The sequence below is a fragment of the Tachysurus fulvidraco genome, chromosome 10, assembly GCF_022655615.1.
Source record: "Tachysurus fulvidraco isolate hzauxx_2018 chromosome 10, HZAU_PFXX_2.0, whole genome shotgun sequence".
In the NCBI taxonomy this organism is placed as follows: domain Eukaryota; kingdom Metazoa; phylum Chordata; class Actinopteri; order Siluriformes; family Bagridae; genus Tachysurus; species Tachysurus fulvidraco.
Window position 1 is genome coordinate 7,285,111 of NC_062527.1, and position 15,075 is coordinate 7,300,185.

The 15,075-nt window shown below is 43.0% G+C and overlaps 1 protein-coding gene across 4 annotated transcripts in view; it reads right to left on the reverse strand.

Moving 5' to 3' along the window:
- The window catches only part of plxnb2b (plexin b2b), a 134,788-nt gene that overhangs the window by 83,054 nt on the left and 36,659 nt on the right, over positions 1-15,075 (reverse strand). The window contains exon 1 of one of the 4 annotated variants that reach the window (XM_047819369.1): positions 129-304. The exons of the other annotated variants lie outside the window; for them this stretch is intronic. Within the exon in view, the coding sequence (XP_047675325.1) occupies positions 129-234 (106 nt within the window). The 5' untranslated portion in view covers positions 235-304. Of the gene's footprint in view, positions 1-128; positions 305-15,075 lie in introns of those variants that run through there. 4 annotated transcript variants of the gene reach the window in all.

A 15,075-nucleotide genomic window follows, 5' to 3' on the forward strand; every position in this document is an offset into this window, starting at 1 on the left:
AACAGGCATTTAAACGTGGCCTTTAAACACTCACGAAACGACCTTGTGGGCAGGTCCGGATTCGGCTTTGCTTACGAAACCCTGATTTGTTCCTTCTGTATGAACTCTGCGTATTCACCTCACCTCACCTCGCCTCACGGCAGCAGTCCCTCTGTCTCCTCCGGTATTAGTGTTGTTGGTTTCCAGCGTGTTCTGAGATACTATCTGCAGATGTGCTGATGTTATAAGTTCCATGTTCTTCTTACGTTCCTCTTAGTGCTCTGGGAAAGTAGTCGGAGATGTAGACGCGATACGGCTTTTAATTTCGGCCGTGTCACGAAGAAAACTGCCCGATCGGGTCTAACACACACACTGTCTCGGGTCAGCGCACAGGAATGTTCCCAGACGACCCGCACGATGCCGACTCAGATTCTTGGGTTACAGCTGAACAGAGGAATGACAGAAAGAAATGAAATGTGTGTATGTGTGTGTGTTTGTGTGTGTTTCTCTGCTCTATTGGACCACAAAGAATTTGTACACGGCTGCTTGAGCCAGCATGATTCACCCTTCGGCAAATTCATCCTCTCACACACACACACACACACACACACACACACACACACACACACACACACACACACACACACACACACACACACAACTGAGTTCTCACAGTTTGTTCATGCTTTGCTCCGTGTCTTGTCATGAAGTATGTGCCGTGTGTAAACGATCAGGTCTCGGTACCGAGCCTCCTACACACTCAATGATTTCTACACACTGTATGATTTCTACTCGCCTCTCTGTTCTACTCATCTACACTTCTCCTCAATCCATACCCAAAAGAGAAGAAGCAAAAGCACGCCATATGAGATATTGTTTATGAAAAGCAGACAGATGGTTCGTGCCCCCAACCTCGACAGCTCCACACAGACTGCACACATTGTCAAAAAAAACAACAAAAAAAACAAAACCCAGTGAGTGTGTAAGACATTGTGATGCAGAAGCACCAGCACATAGAACAGATTGGCAGTCAGTAAACATCAGACACACCACTTATCTCAATTCTCCCAAACTGTTACACATCTCACCGTCCACACATGCTGTTCGTACACAAAAAAGAAGAATGTATCCTAATGAACAACTTGCGCTCTGGTGTTACTGTGTTCTTGTGATGCTCGGAGTCAGAATTGTGACATCGGGTGCGTTCGGTTCTGAGGAACGAGATGGAGCTGTAGCTTCTCTTAAACAACTACAAAAAATACAGCGAGTTCATATTTTTTAAATCTATTCCTAAAAATTTTTTAAAAAGTGCATAAGAAAAAAAGTTTCATTTCTTTTGCTATGTTTGTAATGAATGTATGATCCTCTGTAAACTTAATCCTTCTATATCGTATGATAATCAAACCATTTCTCTCAAAACTGCCAAACATAAGAATTGAAGAAAAGAAAATGAGACGTAACATTCGGTTTCGACAAAACTACCTTCGGCTACAGACTTCATCCCAACATTCTGGGATCTCATGATCCAAAATAATGTAATGACGACTTTGTGGTGTCTGTCATTCGCGTTCATCACAAAAATACGATCTTTTCGTCATGACTTGAATGTACCAACAAACAAGATCTGAGTCTGTACCGAACCTTTACTTATTAATGTACTGGGGAAGTCGTGGCCTAATGGTTAGAGAGTTTGACTCCGAACCCTAAGGGTGTGGGTTCGAGTCTCGGGCTGGCAATACCTTGAGCATGGCACCAAACCCCTCCCAAATGCTCCCTGGGCGCCGCAGCATAAATGGCTGCCCACTGCTCCGGGTGTGTGTGCGCTTTGGATAGGTCACCATACTTAGCCGTATGTCGCGTCACGTCACAAACGATTTCTCCATTCTGATTGGTCAGGCGTTATCGCTCGGACAATAACGCCTGCTGCTTGATTTTTTCGAATCTCTGGTTTGAATCAATGTGCTCATTTGAATACAGTATTATCTCTATAGGAACATCTTACAGGGGGATTTGTTTAGCAGATGCTCACGCTGATGCTCATGCTGAAATGCTGTTTACGTTGTCCACCTCAGGAGCGAGTTCCACACTGATGATGTTGAGCTTCTCGGTAACACGATTTCAAGTTGATGTGAACAGACACTAATGTGGACTAACGACATTAAACTGTTAACAGAAACACTGTACAGTACATGCTGTTCTTCAATGATTGAGAACCTCTTAGCCTTGCAGAATGGCTTAATTAATTCCAAGATGGTAAAAGTCTCCATTTCACGTTGCGCCGCATCGCACCAGCGTGTCGTTGATTATTTCCCTTCATACGACATTTTGTTCCGTTTCACTAATCCGATTGGTCGAGACGTTTATACTTCCTGTAAGCGGACTTTCACTGTGTGAATCGGTCCCATCGTTCGTCTGTGTACTGTACATGACATAAAATTCCACTTCCTGCTTCTCAGAGTTAGTGAGATCATTAGCACATATGATAAAAGATACACTTTGGTCAGGAATATAAAACTCCTTAAAAGGATGAAAGCATCAGTTCATGCACCTGAAAAAGCCACACCAATTTCACCAGAACAACTTTAACAGATGTGTACACAGGGCTCTCAAGTTTTGAAGACAGGCAAAAGTGACATTTCCAACCCCCCAGCATCACTGACCACATTTTAAGCAAAGTATTTGTTCAATTTCCATTGTGTGTGTGTGTATGTGTGTGTGTGTGTGAGAGAGAGAGAGAGAGAGAGAGAGAGAGAGAGAGAGAGAGAGAGAGAGAGAGAGAGAGATATTGTGACTGGTGTTGTTTATTGCCAGTGTTTGTTGCCTTTTTGGACTCCTTTATCATTTGTAATGTTGCTCCCATTTAAAACATTTCGGCTCAAGCCCAGCCATTTTTAGGGTCATGATTGAGGACAACGTCCCGTCCAGAGACAAGCTGTTTCGTGTTGAGGTTTTGTTCAAACCGACCATTGAATACCCTCGCTAATGAATATGGTTTTTTCATTGGTTGTTGCATTAAATCTTACCCAAATACAATAGTGCTATTATCTGATTGGCTGTTGTGTAGCCTCTTTTATTGATTGGCTGATAAGTGTCAGGCTCGACTAAGAACTCCAGGGGAGACGCGCTTGATTCCTGCCCGATTCCATAGAGACAGCGGTGTGGACAGATACATTTTGGGTACTGCAGCTTATTAAATAAAGTGACGTGACATACGGCTAAGTACGGTGCCCCATACTCAGAATTCGTTCTCTGCATTTGACCCATCCAAAGTGCACACACACAGTAGTGAACACACACCCGGAGCAGTGGGCAGCCATTTATGCTGCGGCGCCCGGGGAGCAGTTGGGAGGTTGGGTGCCTTGCTCAAGGGCACCTCAGTCGTGGCCGAGACTCGAACCCACAACCTTAGGATTACAAGTCATACTCTCTAACCATTAGGCCACGACTTGCCCCAAATGATAAATAGTAAGTTTTTCTGCGTGACAAATACGATGTGTGGCGGGAGAACGTAACAAAAGACCCAAATGCGTGACTGTCACTCTCAATGCATGACACTTGACAGCCCTGTGTACACATCAATATGTGTTTGCTATACAGTTAGCTGAAGTGCTATAAGATTAGTTTAGCTTTTTTAAGAAACTTTTTACTCCAGAGGGAGCAAAACTGAACTGAATATATAGTTGAATGCGTCTGAAATGTCACTTATTTATGTTTACAGCATTTTGGCAGATTACTTTATAAAGAGTGACTGACATTTTGTACAACTGAGCAATTGAGGTATAAGTGCCCAATGACGGCAGCTTGGTGAACGTGAGATATGAACTCTTAGTTGCCCAACACCATAACCACAAGGCTACTACATCCCCCTGTCTTACAAAATGTCCATGTCCATTCTTGTTGTGTAAAAGGGGGATGTGGTAACCTACCTGGATGTGTTCGACTAAGCAATGTCGCAATCATACGGTTATACTGAACATCAAATGGAATCGCCGCAGATATTCAGTGAAACCGCAGTAACGTGTCTGTCCTCCTATCACCAGCTCTCCAGACACGTTTATGTCCTCCAGTGTGGAAGGAGCATGTGTCTACAATTGTCTCATCTCCTGCTCTTTTAGCTAGAGATGAGGGACACACAAACACACACACACACAGTCTAGAGCAGACGCTCCAGTTAATCTGTGCTGATGAGCTCGGAGAGCTGGTTTCTCTTCCTGACCCAGAACTAAGCCTCTCTGTCAGTCTGACCAAATCGAAGAATACACACATCTGAGAAAGTGCCTCCTAATCTTCTGAATCCATTTCCAGCTGCAAAGCAAGCTCGTCCCATCCTGCATTAACAAACTCCTTTCGAAATCCCAGCCTTGGGAGAGAAGCAGAGCCAAGAAAGAGGGATGGAGATTAATTCTGTCCACCTGAGCAGAAAACTGCACCTCCTTGGCCACGACTAAACAGATGTGCATACATAAATGGTGACGGGAGCCAGAGAATGAGGCTGTTTTCCAAACCCAAGTGTCACCATGATGTATTATGATGGCATTGTAACCAAGAGCAAAATGTGCTGCATTAGATATTCCTTTAGAAAAAAAAACCCTATACATTAACCTGGTGTTAGTCAAATTAAATCCTCGGCAGGTTTCGTGGTTTCTCTCTTCGTGGAATTATATAATGCTAAGAGTGCAATACTGGATGGTTTTTACATCCCATTATACGGGCGTTCCAGGTTGGTGATCCAGAACAGGTTTTACTCTGGTTTATTTACGATTTTTTCAACAAACAGAATTTAACAGAAGTAAATACGTGAACGCTGCTACAGACGGTAAAACCGTGTAATGGATGAAAAAAAAAAATGTAATGCAGACCAACAAACCCAGAGGGCATGGGTAATCCATTAAAGATCTGACAATAGACATAGATGAGCTCCTCCTTGGGAAAAGATTTGTACCAGCATTTTCCTACACGGTTTATGACTTTGTCTTTTAAGTGTAATTTGATTGACCTTGTTTTCCCAATCGAGGCTCTTTGTCATATGTCTGGATGCTGAAAAGGCAAGTTAACAAGGCATGAGGCAGAGTGGGGGGCAGGGGTGTGAAAACGTGTGTGTGTGTGTGTGTGTGTGTGTGTGTGTGTGTGTGTGTGTGTGTGTGTGTGTGTGTGTGTGTGTGTGTGTGTGTGTGTGTGTCTGTGTGTGTGTTTAAGCTTTGTTTAACACTCGGGGCACGGCGGGTGCAGACTCTGCCCGGCCTTGCCGCTTCTCCCTGGAGTAGAGCTCTGAAGGACACCGAGCTTCACCTCAGATGACACACACACACACACACGATAATGGCGAAATGACAGTGAGTGCAAAAAGTATGCAAACACCATCGAAATGACATCTGCAGCTGTTACAAGCACCACACCAGGAAGGGATAAATAAATAGGAATGAAGGAGTAAACGAGGGGATAAGAGTGAAGGGAGAGATATCAGCGGCTGGACACGGTCCATGACACTGACAGCTGGCACAGACACCCTTCACAGCCACAGCAGACAGAGCTGCGCCCCAACGTTCTCGGTAGACCTGCTGAGATTGTGTGTGTGTGTGTGTGTGTGTGGGAGAGAGTGAGAAAGAAAAACAGAGAGAGAGAGAGAGAGAGAGAGAGAGAGAGAGAGAGAGAGAGAGAGAGAGATGAAAGAGGACGATGCAGATAACAGGACTGTGTCTCTTGGCTCCAAGTCTAATTAACACTCTGGCACATGCGTCAAATGAAGTCGGATTGGACCAGGAACATTTGTGTGTATGTGTGTGTGTGTGTGTGTGTGTGTGTGTGTGTGTGTGTGTGTGTGCTGCTGCTCAGTCAGCAGTGACTGTCAGGGGGAGGTGAGGATGAGGATGGCCTTGTCTGGAGGTGAAAGTGTCTGGCAGAGCTATGAAGATAGATGAAAGGAGAGGGCACAGATCGAGGGCAGAGACAGCGGTGTGTGTGGGTTGGAAGGATGTTGATGATGTTTTGTGTGTGTGTGTGTGTGTGTGTGTGAGAGGGAGAGGACGATACTCGGGATTGAAGATCTGACCGATGAGACACGAATCCAAGTGCTGTGTCATTAATTCCTCTAGCGGAATAAGCATAACAGAGACAGAGACGGAGAGATGGGGAGATTGAGCTTGAGTGAAGGAGAGCAGACAACAAGAGGGAGAGGGAAATAAGTCTGAGGAGGAAAAAAACCTTCACACAGCACCCTAAGTTTAGGGAAATAATTCACTTTCACACAACTTCTTTGAGTAAACTTGTTTATTTGTTGGTAAGCAGGTAAAGCTTCCGTAGCGTCACTTCGGCGATGAATGAATTCCTCGGGAAATGGACTAACCGTTACGAGATTCGTGTAGTGTGCATCTCCAAGACGCTGCTCTGTGACAGCTTATGATTTTCTCATTTTCCGAGTGGTTTTGTGTCGTGCTGGTTGCCGCGGTGAGGGTTGCAGCGCTGCTCGGCAGAATCTCACCCGCCGTGTGACGCGTCCCGTGAGCAGATAGCGCTATTAAACTGTGACCCAATTAATTTAATCTCCACTCGCAGACATGAAAGTCCAGTCACCACCCGAGGCAGAGAAGTTGTGTTTGTGTGTGTGTGTGTGTGTGTGTGTGTGTGTGTGTGTGTGTGTGTGTGTGTGTGTGTGTGTGTTAATTTCACATTTCAGGACATACGCGTTTGAGTTTCTAAATGGGGAGGACAAAATGCAATTACACGGATGTGATCATGAGAACAGGGTGCGAGCAGGACGTATATTTGCCGACTCACGTCACAGCAGCCTCTGTGTTAATCTGTGTTACTCTGTGCACCAGTAGATTGTGGGTGAAGATGGGGACGCACAAGACCCTCTCTGTGCTGGTTAAGTACAGTCTAATGTCAAAAGATGTTCGCCTGCACATCCATAGTCACGTTCATTCATTCATACATTCATTCTTATTATTATCGTTTCAACAAGACATGAAGTCTGTGATAATTGCATCCGTGCCAAGTGGTAGCTATTTCTAAAAGGCCTAAGTGCTTCTTAGGAGGAAGTGCCCCCAGTGATAAAACACACAGAGGAGAATAAGCGCTGGCTTTTCCGCCTGTTCCTAAGAAGCTTATTGCCAAAGCCATAAACATTAAGAAAATGCAAGTTAAACGGAATCATTACAGAGAGACTTGTGAATGCCAGATGTGTTAGCATAAGCAGTTTGGGGTGTTAATATAACCACATCAGGAGGCTAACGCTGCTGAAACGTCTGTCAGAGCAACAGAATAGCATTCTATTTTTTGCCTGTCAAAAAATAAATAAATACAAAAATAAATGACATACGCAGGCTACAGTGTGGCTAGTCATCTCTGTGCTTTAGATTTCAGGCTGCTTCTCAGCTGGAGAGCTCACAAAGCCGTGGCACACAGAGCCATCGCATGAGGAGACGCATAGAACACCAGCAACTAGATACACATCTGAGAGATGTGTGTGTGTGTGTGTGTGTGTGTGTGTGTGTGTGTGTGTGTGTGTGTACGTGTGTGGGTGGGTCAGGTTTCCTTAAAGAAGTGATGTGTATATTAAAGTGAAACTCTACATAATGCAAACCCTTTATTTTAGCAGGGACGGAGTGCAGAGCCAAGACAAAGGTGTAATGGGATGCTGCGAAAAGACGTGTTCAGAGACGTGCAGGTTTGCTATCTGAGCAGCGACGCCTGGTTGGAAACTGACAACTTCCAAATAACCTTGATAAGCTACAACGGCATTTAATAACAGTATCGGTTTCAGATCAGGGAAGATTGAGAGAGAGAGAGAGAGAGAGAGAGAGAGAGAGAGAGAGAGAGAGAGAGAGAGAGAGAGAGAGAGAGAGAGAGAGAGAGATTCAGCTGTATGAAGGATGTTCTTGTGGTTGATGCGTGGAGCTGTGTGGATGGAGATCAGCAGTAGAGTGATGGGCTCCATTACCTACAAACGCTGGTAACCACACACTGCTCCTCACGCTAGCCTGTCTAATGGCCCATAATATCGCTTTACGCCCCGTCCCAGTTCTTTATGCTACCTCCCTGACATAACCCTGTCGTGAACGGCTCTATAAAAACAGATATATTTCTTTATTACTTCTCCTTAACATATCGCCACGGCTATCTATGCGCCACAAAGAAAGCTCGTCTAGAAAAGTCTGCCTTCTCGGGCCCTGGAGGCAGACGCTAAGACAGTTATTGCCTTGAACCGTCACCCGCTCGCTCTACCATTCATCGCTGACACAAAGGATGTTTTATTATAATCAAACGAATGCAATATCTTCCCATAAATACCCTACTTAAAAAGTCATTTTCTCCGCCTGCAATAGGGCCGTCGCACCACAAGGTGAGGCATGTTTAATTTAGACTCTGTGCAATTTACACACTCGTCATTCGGCTCACATGCACAAGTGTGCACATGCTTCTTTTCCCATAGAGGGCTGTACACTGCCTACCTGCAATCCCAGCTCCCATTAAAATGGACATAAATGCATCATCCCTGTATTTATCTCTTAGAAACATGCAGTATTCATTACAGACCAGCGCACCAACATTTCATTTCCACTCCACTGAAGATCAAGGTCTTGCAGCCGATATGTGTTCATATAGAAAAAGTTATTTTAAAAAAAAAACAACAACATTTCTGTCCTGGAGGAGGGACGGACACTCGGGGTTAGATCGATTTTGAATCCGTGTCTAGATATAATGTCTATATCAAAAAATCCAGAAGCAGCAATCTGCCTTCAGCAGTCCTCCATGAGCAAAAAGAGGGATTATAATTCCTTAAAGCGTTAAAGCACTAGAAGCAGCTAGACCACATCTCACAGGACAATCCAAGTGCTCGAACGTCAGACAGCAGAATCCAAACTTACTAAAAGGACTCATTCTCTCTAATCGCCAAAGTAAACACTGCAGGCCTCCACGCTGATTTCGTTCCTTTCTTCTATTCAAGACAACAAGTAAGACTGACACTCTATAACCTTTACCATCAGAAGAACCTCATTTTATACTCCACTGACCAAATACAGAATACAGGCCCCATAACCGGGCCAATCCTCCTTTCATTTCATACCTCGTTTCTAAATTTCACTCAAAGATAAAGAAGAGGAAAAGTGAAGCCTGTAGGAGAAGACAGAGAACAGCACTGGGGTCGAAGGAATCCAATCTCTCTCTCTCTCTCTCTCTCTCTCTCTCTCTCTCTCTCTCTCTCTCTCTCTCTCTCTCTCTCTCTCTCTCCCTCTCTCTTTCTCTCTCTCTCACACACACACACACACACACACACACACACACACACACACACACATCACCAATTCCTGAATAACCCCGGAGTTACCGTTGAATGAAATAACAGGATTACGGACACACTAGAAATCCTGCCGAGATGCCTGATAATGCAGTTTAGGAGCGAGCATCACGTCGCTAGCAGGCAAAAGTCAAACTGGTTGTCTAATGAAAATATGCCGAGCTTTTCAGAGTCACTGAGCATAAAATTCAGAAAACACAGGGTTAGGCAAGCTGCATTGCAGTCAAGACGGCAAGAAGGAAATTAGTGTTAACATTCAGATAAGTCCCTCACTTTTTTTTCTTTAATATCTACATAAAACGGTGCTAAAAGGGGGCGGCCATGTAGCACGGTGATAGGGCGCTAAGGACGGGATTATTGTTGTGTCAACAACCCCCACAGATAATAGTAATTACCATCCATGGTTTAGACTCGTCTGACGAGAGAAAGGCACTGGCTTAGCTGACAGCCAAAGCCTAATTACCGTGAAAGGCCAATTACCAGCTCCATTTCATTATTTATGTACCTCCACACAACCAAATAAAAAGAAGCTTGTGTAGCCCAGAGCGCCAAAACTGGTGACAGCTGTGCACAAGGATCCGGGGACAAAAACGAGAAATTCGAATAGCTGGCAATCTGTCTAGCTGCTCATAAACCTATTTGTAATCAAGACAGAGTCATTCCGGGTGTTTCTTTATTGCCTTATAGTCAATGACGAGGCAGGCATGAGGTTGACAGACCCGTCCTTGACCCGAGACTTCCTCTTCACTCAATGACTTCCTATAGTGTCTATTCAGGAAATAATAGTCATAACCCCTCCCTCTGGACTGCTCCCAACAGGAAACAGTTCATTCATACTGATGCACAGTAACAACACAGCGTGTGAACCATCACAGTGCTTCACCAACCTGAAACTACAGAATCGAACACAGCAAATGATGTTTCAGTTTTTCACAGATTTGGCGAGAAAAAGGACTGTTATCTCTGTCTGGTGTAGTGCGTAGGAGAATTATAGAGTCATCGCAAAAGCTTAAGGAGAGAGAGAGAGAGAAAAAAAAAAAGTTATTCAGTCTGAAAGCTGAACTCAAAAAAATCAGAGCAGATAAGTTAAAATCTCTCCCTACAGATGTTTCCCATCTCCCACTGTAGTTCAAATAATCTAAACACCCAGAGATGAGACGTATATGAAAACTGGCAGATATCAGCAAGTTATCTGAAAGAGTGTGCATGTGAGCGCATGTACGCATGCGCATTTCTTGACTTTGAAATAAAAATGCTGCTTGGCGATCGCGTTAAAACAGCTCAGCAATGTCCTTTTGTTTCCGCACATGAAAAAAAACACACAAGCTTTTGATTTCTTTATGCCCTCAAATAAATATTGCTGATCTGTGAAGAACTAGTTTCGTGGTAGAGGATTAAAATTATGCAAAAGCCCCAGAGAAACCTGACAAGAGGAAACTGGACACTCGTAGCGTTCGTATTCAGCTCGGCTATTTAGAAGGTTACGTACTTACGCACTTTAACTTATCCTCTGGATCTGGCTCTTTGGGTGTGAGTCATCCCGGCAAGCGTCTACAGTGCTTACTGATATTAGTGTAAGAAATATCTTGAGGGTTCTAATAGGGTTTGTTCAAGCTGATTGTAGCACCACTTAGTACATGATGTGCTCTCTTCCCAAAGCCTTGAACCCACACTGTACCCAGGACTGATATGAAAGCCATCTGTTTACGATGTGTAATTTCCGTTTCTGGTCGTGTTAAATCTCTCTGTGTTTCAGGCTTTGCCAGCACCTAAAGCCTGCCTCATGGCTTCCTAATTCAAACACAGTGAAATCAGCTCGCTTTCCTGTTCACTAGGCATTACACCAAGCAGCCGCTTCACACTACAAACCCGGCAAAGTGTTCTCTCAGAGTGCACGGTGTGTACAACGAGATCCTGCCGACAAGTGCCAAAGTGCTTAGCATTTAGATAACATTTGCGGAGGAAGGGTCCATTGCAGCTTGTGCGAGGGGCATCACGAGCCTCCAAGGCCGGATCTGGTCCTGCCGTGCCTTGGCAATGAGGAACACGGCCCAGGCTGCCGTGACAGCTTGGAAGCTTGCAGGGGGTGATGGGACACAGGAGGAGAAGAACTCATGTCGGGCTGAAAAAAGGGGAGGAGGGTGCGAAGGGTGTTCCATAATATATCCCACCCTGCCGAGTGCACAGTTGCTCATAGAGGACAAAAAAAATTAAAAAATGTACAAATCACGACCCTCTGGTTTTCCAACTTCTTTTAAGACGACAGCGCTTGGTTCTGAGTTCTCGAGAAAGGAGAAACACTTCATATTCATACTTTAGAGGGAAATTTGGTAAATAAAAGATGTTAGGAGAAAGAAAACCTTTATTTGTTAGACTAGTTTGGTATTATAAACCTGACAGTTTAAACATTTTCCCACAAAAAAAGAATAAAAACAAATGGTAAAGTAAAATGGCGGTAAAAATAAACACAGTTTCATCTGAAATCAGTGATAAGGCTTATACATAGTTTATATTTTTCACAAAATTTGTTCCTTTGATAAAATCTCTCTCTCTCAAAGCCTTGATTAATAAATGGAAATTCAGTTAGTACTTAACCCTGTACCCTCCCCGGTTAAACCTATTATGCTCTGAATTAAATTTGGCTACTTACAGCCTTCTGTTCGGGACCAATGCTCCATTTATCAATTAGGTTAACAGAAGGGGGGGCACTCTGTTGTAAAGGGGGTCGTCACCTGTTGTCGACCCCCCCAACACACACACACACACACACACACACACACACACCAGACCCAACTCACACTGGAAGAGCAAAAAAGCAACAAACAAAAAATTCATAATTATTCACTTCCCAAAACATGGTAATTATCCTTGGGGCCTGTGACTGTTAATATGAAAAGACATGTGAAACCCGAAACGGAGAAGAGCCAACTGACACACATAAGAAAGCAAAATGACAACTGGGAGCAAGAAGAGGCATTTAAATCTGTGATGCAAATCTCCCACGCATCTTCCAGCTTTTAAAAACCCTGCAAACTCCCGCACCGCACTTCTTAACAAGGGCTGAGGCACCACCTGGCAGAGAGAGAGAGAGAAAGAAGGGGGGGGGGGGGGGTTGGGGGGGGCACATCCCATCTTTTTCCATTCTGACAACACTAATACCACTGGGCTTATTGGCCTAGGAAAGGAAGAGATAGAGAGAAAGAGAGAGAGAGAGAGAAACAGAACCAAACAAGCAGGAGATTTAAAGGCAACAGCATGGAGAGGAAAAGACCTTCCCAGAGCTACATATGGCCTGCAATACAACAGGAAGCTAGGGGAAGTAAATGGCAGTGAGATAAATCCAACAATTGCTTACGTTTTAGATATAAACCTTTCTTTTGGGACAGCGACGTGAAAGGGGAAAAGGCATAAAGAGCAATGGAAGGAGAGAAGGAAGCAATAAAAATGGAGGTAACTACTCAGAGAGAGAAAAATAGTCTGGAATCAGCTGCACTAGTCTGCAGATACTGTAAGTTCTTCGCACTTCGTTATGTTTACAGCTCTCGTTAAAGACATGCATCATTGTGCTTTTATGAGCGTCACCATTTCGTCGATTTCAATCGTTTTTTTCTTTGTATAGCGGAGATGCCAGAAATATACGAGCTTTATAAAGATAAATAGAAATGGTCATGGGTTTCATACATGCCATGAAAAAAACTTGCCTCGTCCATGTATAATAGCTTCCTAAAAATATGTTATGTATGGAATCCAGACTGATAACTGCTCGAATTATCAAATTGTTCCTAATTATCTTATTAAGCTGTTGCAGGTTATTATTGCCTGAAACACCTCTCACCACACTACTGAACAGAACCTGATGATACTGTATGAAGGGTACCTATGGTATATAGTGCCTTTATAATGCTTTCAAAAGAGTCTCAGCAATATTTTAGGATGCAGTGGTGGAGTTAATAAAAGTCATCTAAAACACATCTGAGAATATTGAACAGTCATGGAACAGGCTTCCAATTAGTGTTCAGGCCTTAGAGACAGACCCAGTGTCTCAAAGTCCAGGCTGGATTCTGTTGATTAGTTTAGACAAAGCTTTTGTGATTTTTTTTCTCAGGTAAAGGAGCAGATCTGGAGGCTTGGTGTTTGGATGCCGTCAGTCTGAAACGTTGCTGATGGTGGAGTGGCTAGAGCTTTATGTCCTAATGTCCTCGTGTCTATGTCACACGCACAATGAACCTTGTCCTTAACCAATACTTTATGATAAGCATGCCCAATTCTCATTCTCTCTCTCTCTCTCTCTCTCTCTCTCTCTCTCTCTCTCTCTCTCTCTCTCTCTCTCTCTCTCTCTCTCTCTCTGATCCATCCTCATGCTGTATTTCTGATGGCTGCTCACCGTATCTGTTTATTTACTTTCTCTGTGTTTTCTCTTGAAAATTCTGTTAGAAAAAAATACTTTGGATAATAAGATATGGTTAATAATAATAATAATAGTTGTGGTTTCTTCCATATAATGACAAAATTGCACAACAAAGAAAAAAATCAGTTCAGTTCAGTGTTATTTGTATAGAGCTTTAACATTGGACATAGTCACAAAGCAGCTTTACAGAAGTTTATACATTCAGAATGAATGATTTTCATTGGAATTATAAATCATTATAAACTCAAGAGTGGGATTTTAAATCGTTAATAAAACAGAGAGTTGGATTGTAAAGCATTATAAACACGTAAAATGGGATTATAAATCATTATAAACACAGAGTGGGATTATAAATAATTATGAACACTAAGAGTGGGATTATAAAGCATTATTAATACAGAGAGTGGTATTATAAAGCATTATAAACACAGAGAGTTGTATTATAAAGCACTATAAACACAGAGTGGGATTTTAAATCATTATAAACATTAAGAGTAGGATTAGTTCTCGGTGTTTATAATGATTTATAATCCCACTAAAAATCCCAATGACAATCATTTACCTTGAATCTATAAATGTCTGTAAAGCTGCTTTGTGACTATGTCTAATGTTAAAGCTCTATACAAATAACACTCAACTGAACAGATTTTTCTCTGTTGTGCAATTTTCTTATTACATGGAAGAAACCACAACAATAAACAGATACAGAAATTTTGTTCAGGTAAATTGAGGTCAAAGGCAATAAACTTATTTTTTTGCCTGCAATATAGGCTTCATAATCAAGAATAAAATCTTCCTAAAGCTTAATTTAAAGGTAGGGTCTCCCATGTTTGAAAGCCAATGTTGACATATAAAATCACCAAAACAAACAAGCAAAAATGACACACAAGCATAATCATGCAAAGGACGTCATATATTAGTTCTGTGTAACAAAGCAAAACCAACGTTACTCACATATCGAGAAGGAAAAAAGCGCCTCGGCGCCTTAAGTAAAGTTGGCCGCATATTCACAGATTGGAGTTTCCCGAGTCAATAACTTCTGAGCTAAACGCTGTTACTACACAAAACGTGGTTGTAGCTGCCTCTCTACATTACTACGGTAGAAAAGAGGTGTTATTTGTGTAGTAACAGCCTTTAGCTCAGGAGTTATTGACTCGGGAAACACGAATCTGTGAATATGTGGCCAACTTCCCGCTCCTTTAGTTCTCTAAAGCGCTGGAAAGCTGATCCTATATTAACACGTCCTACTTCTTGCCTTATCGTAAGCCTTTCTTCGCTTTCTTTCTTTGTTTTTATCCTCCATGTCAATGTTAAAACCGCTTTCTGCTAATGTCACGCATGCGCCCTGAACACTCTCTCCGCCCATATTGAAAAGACACGCCCCTTTCTG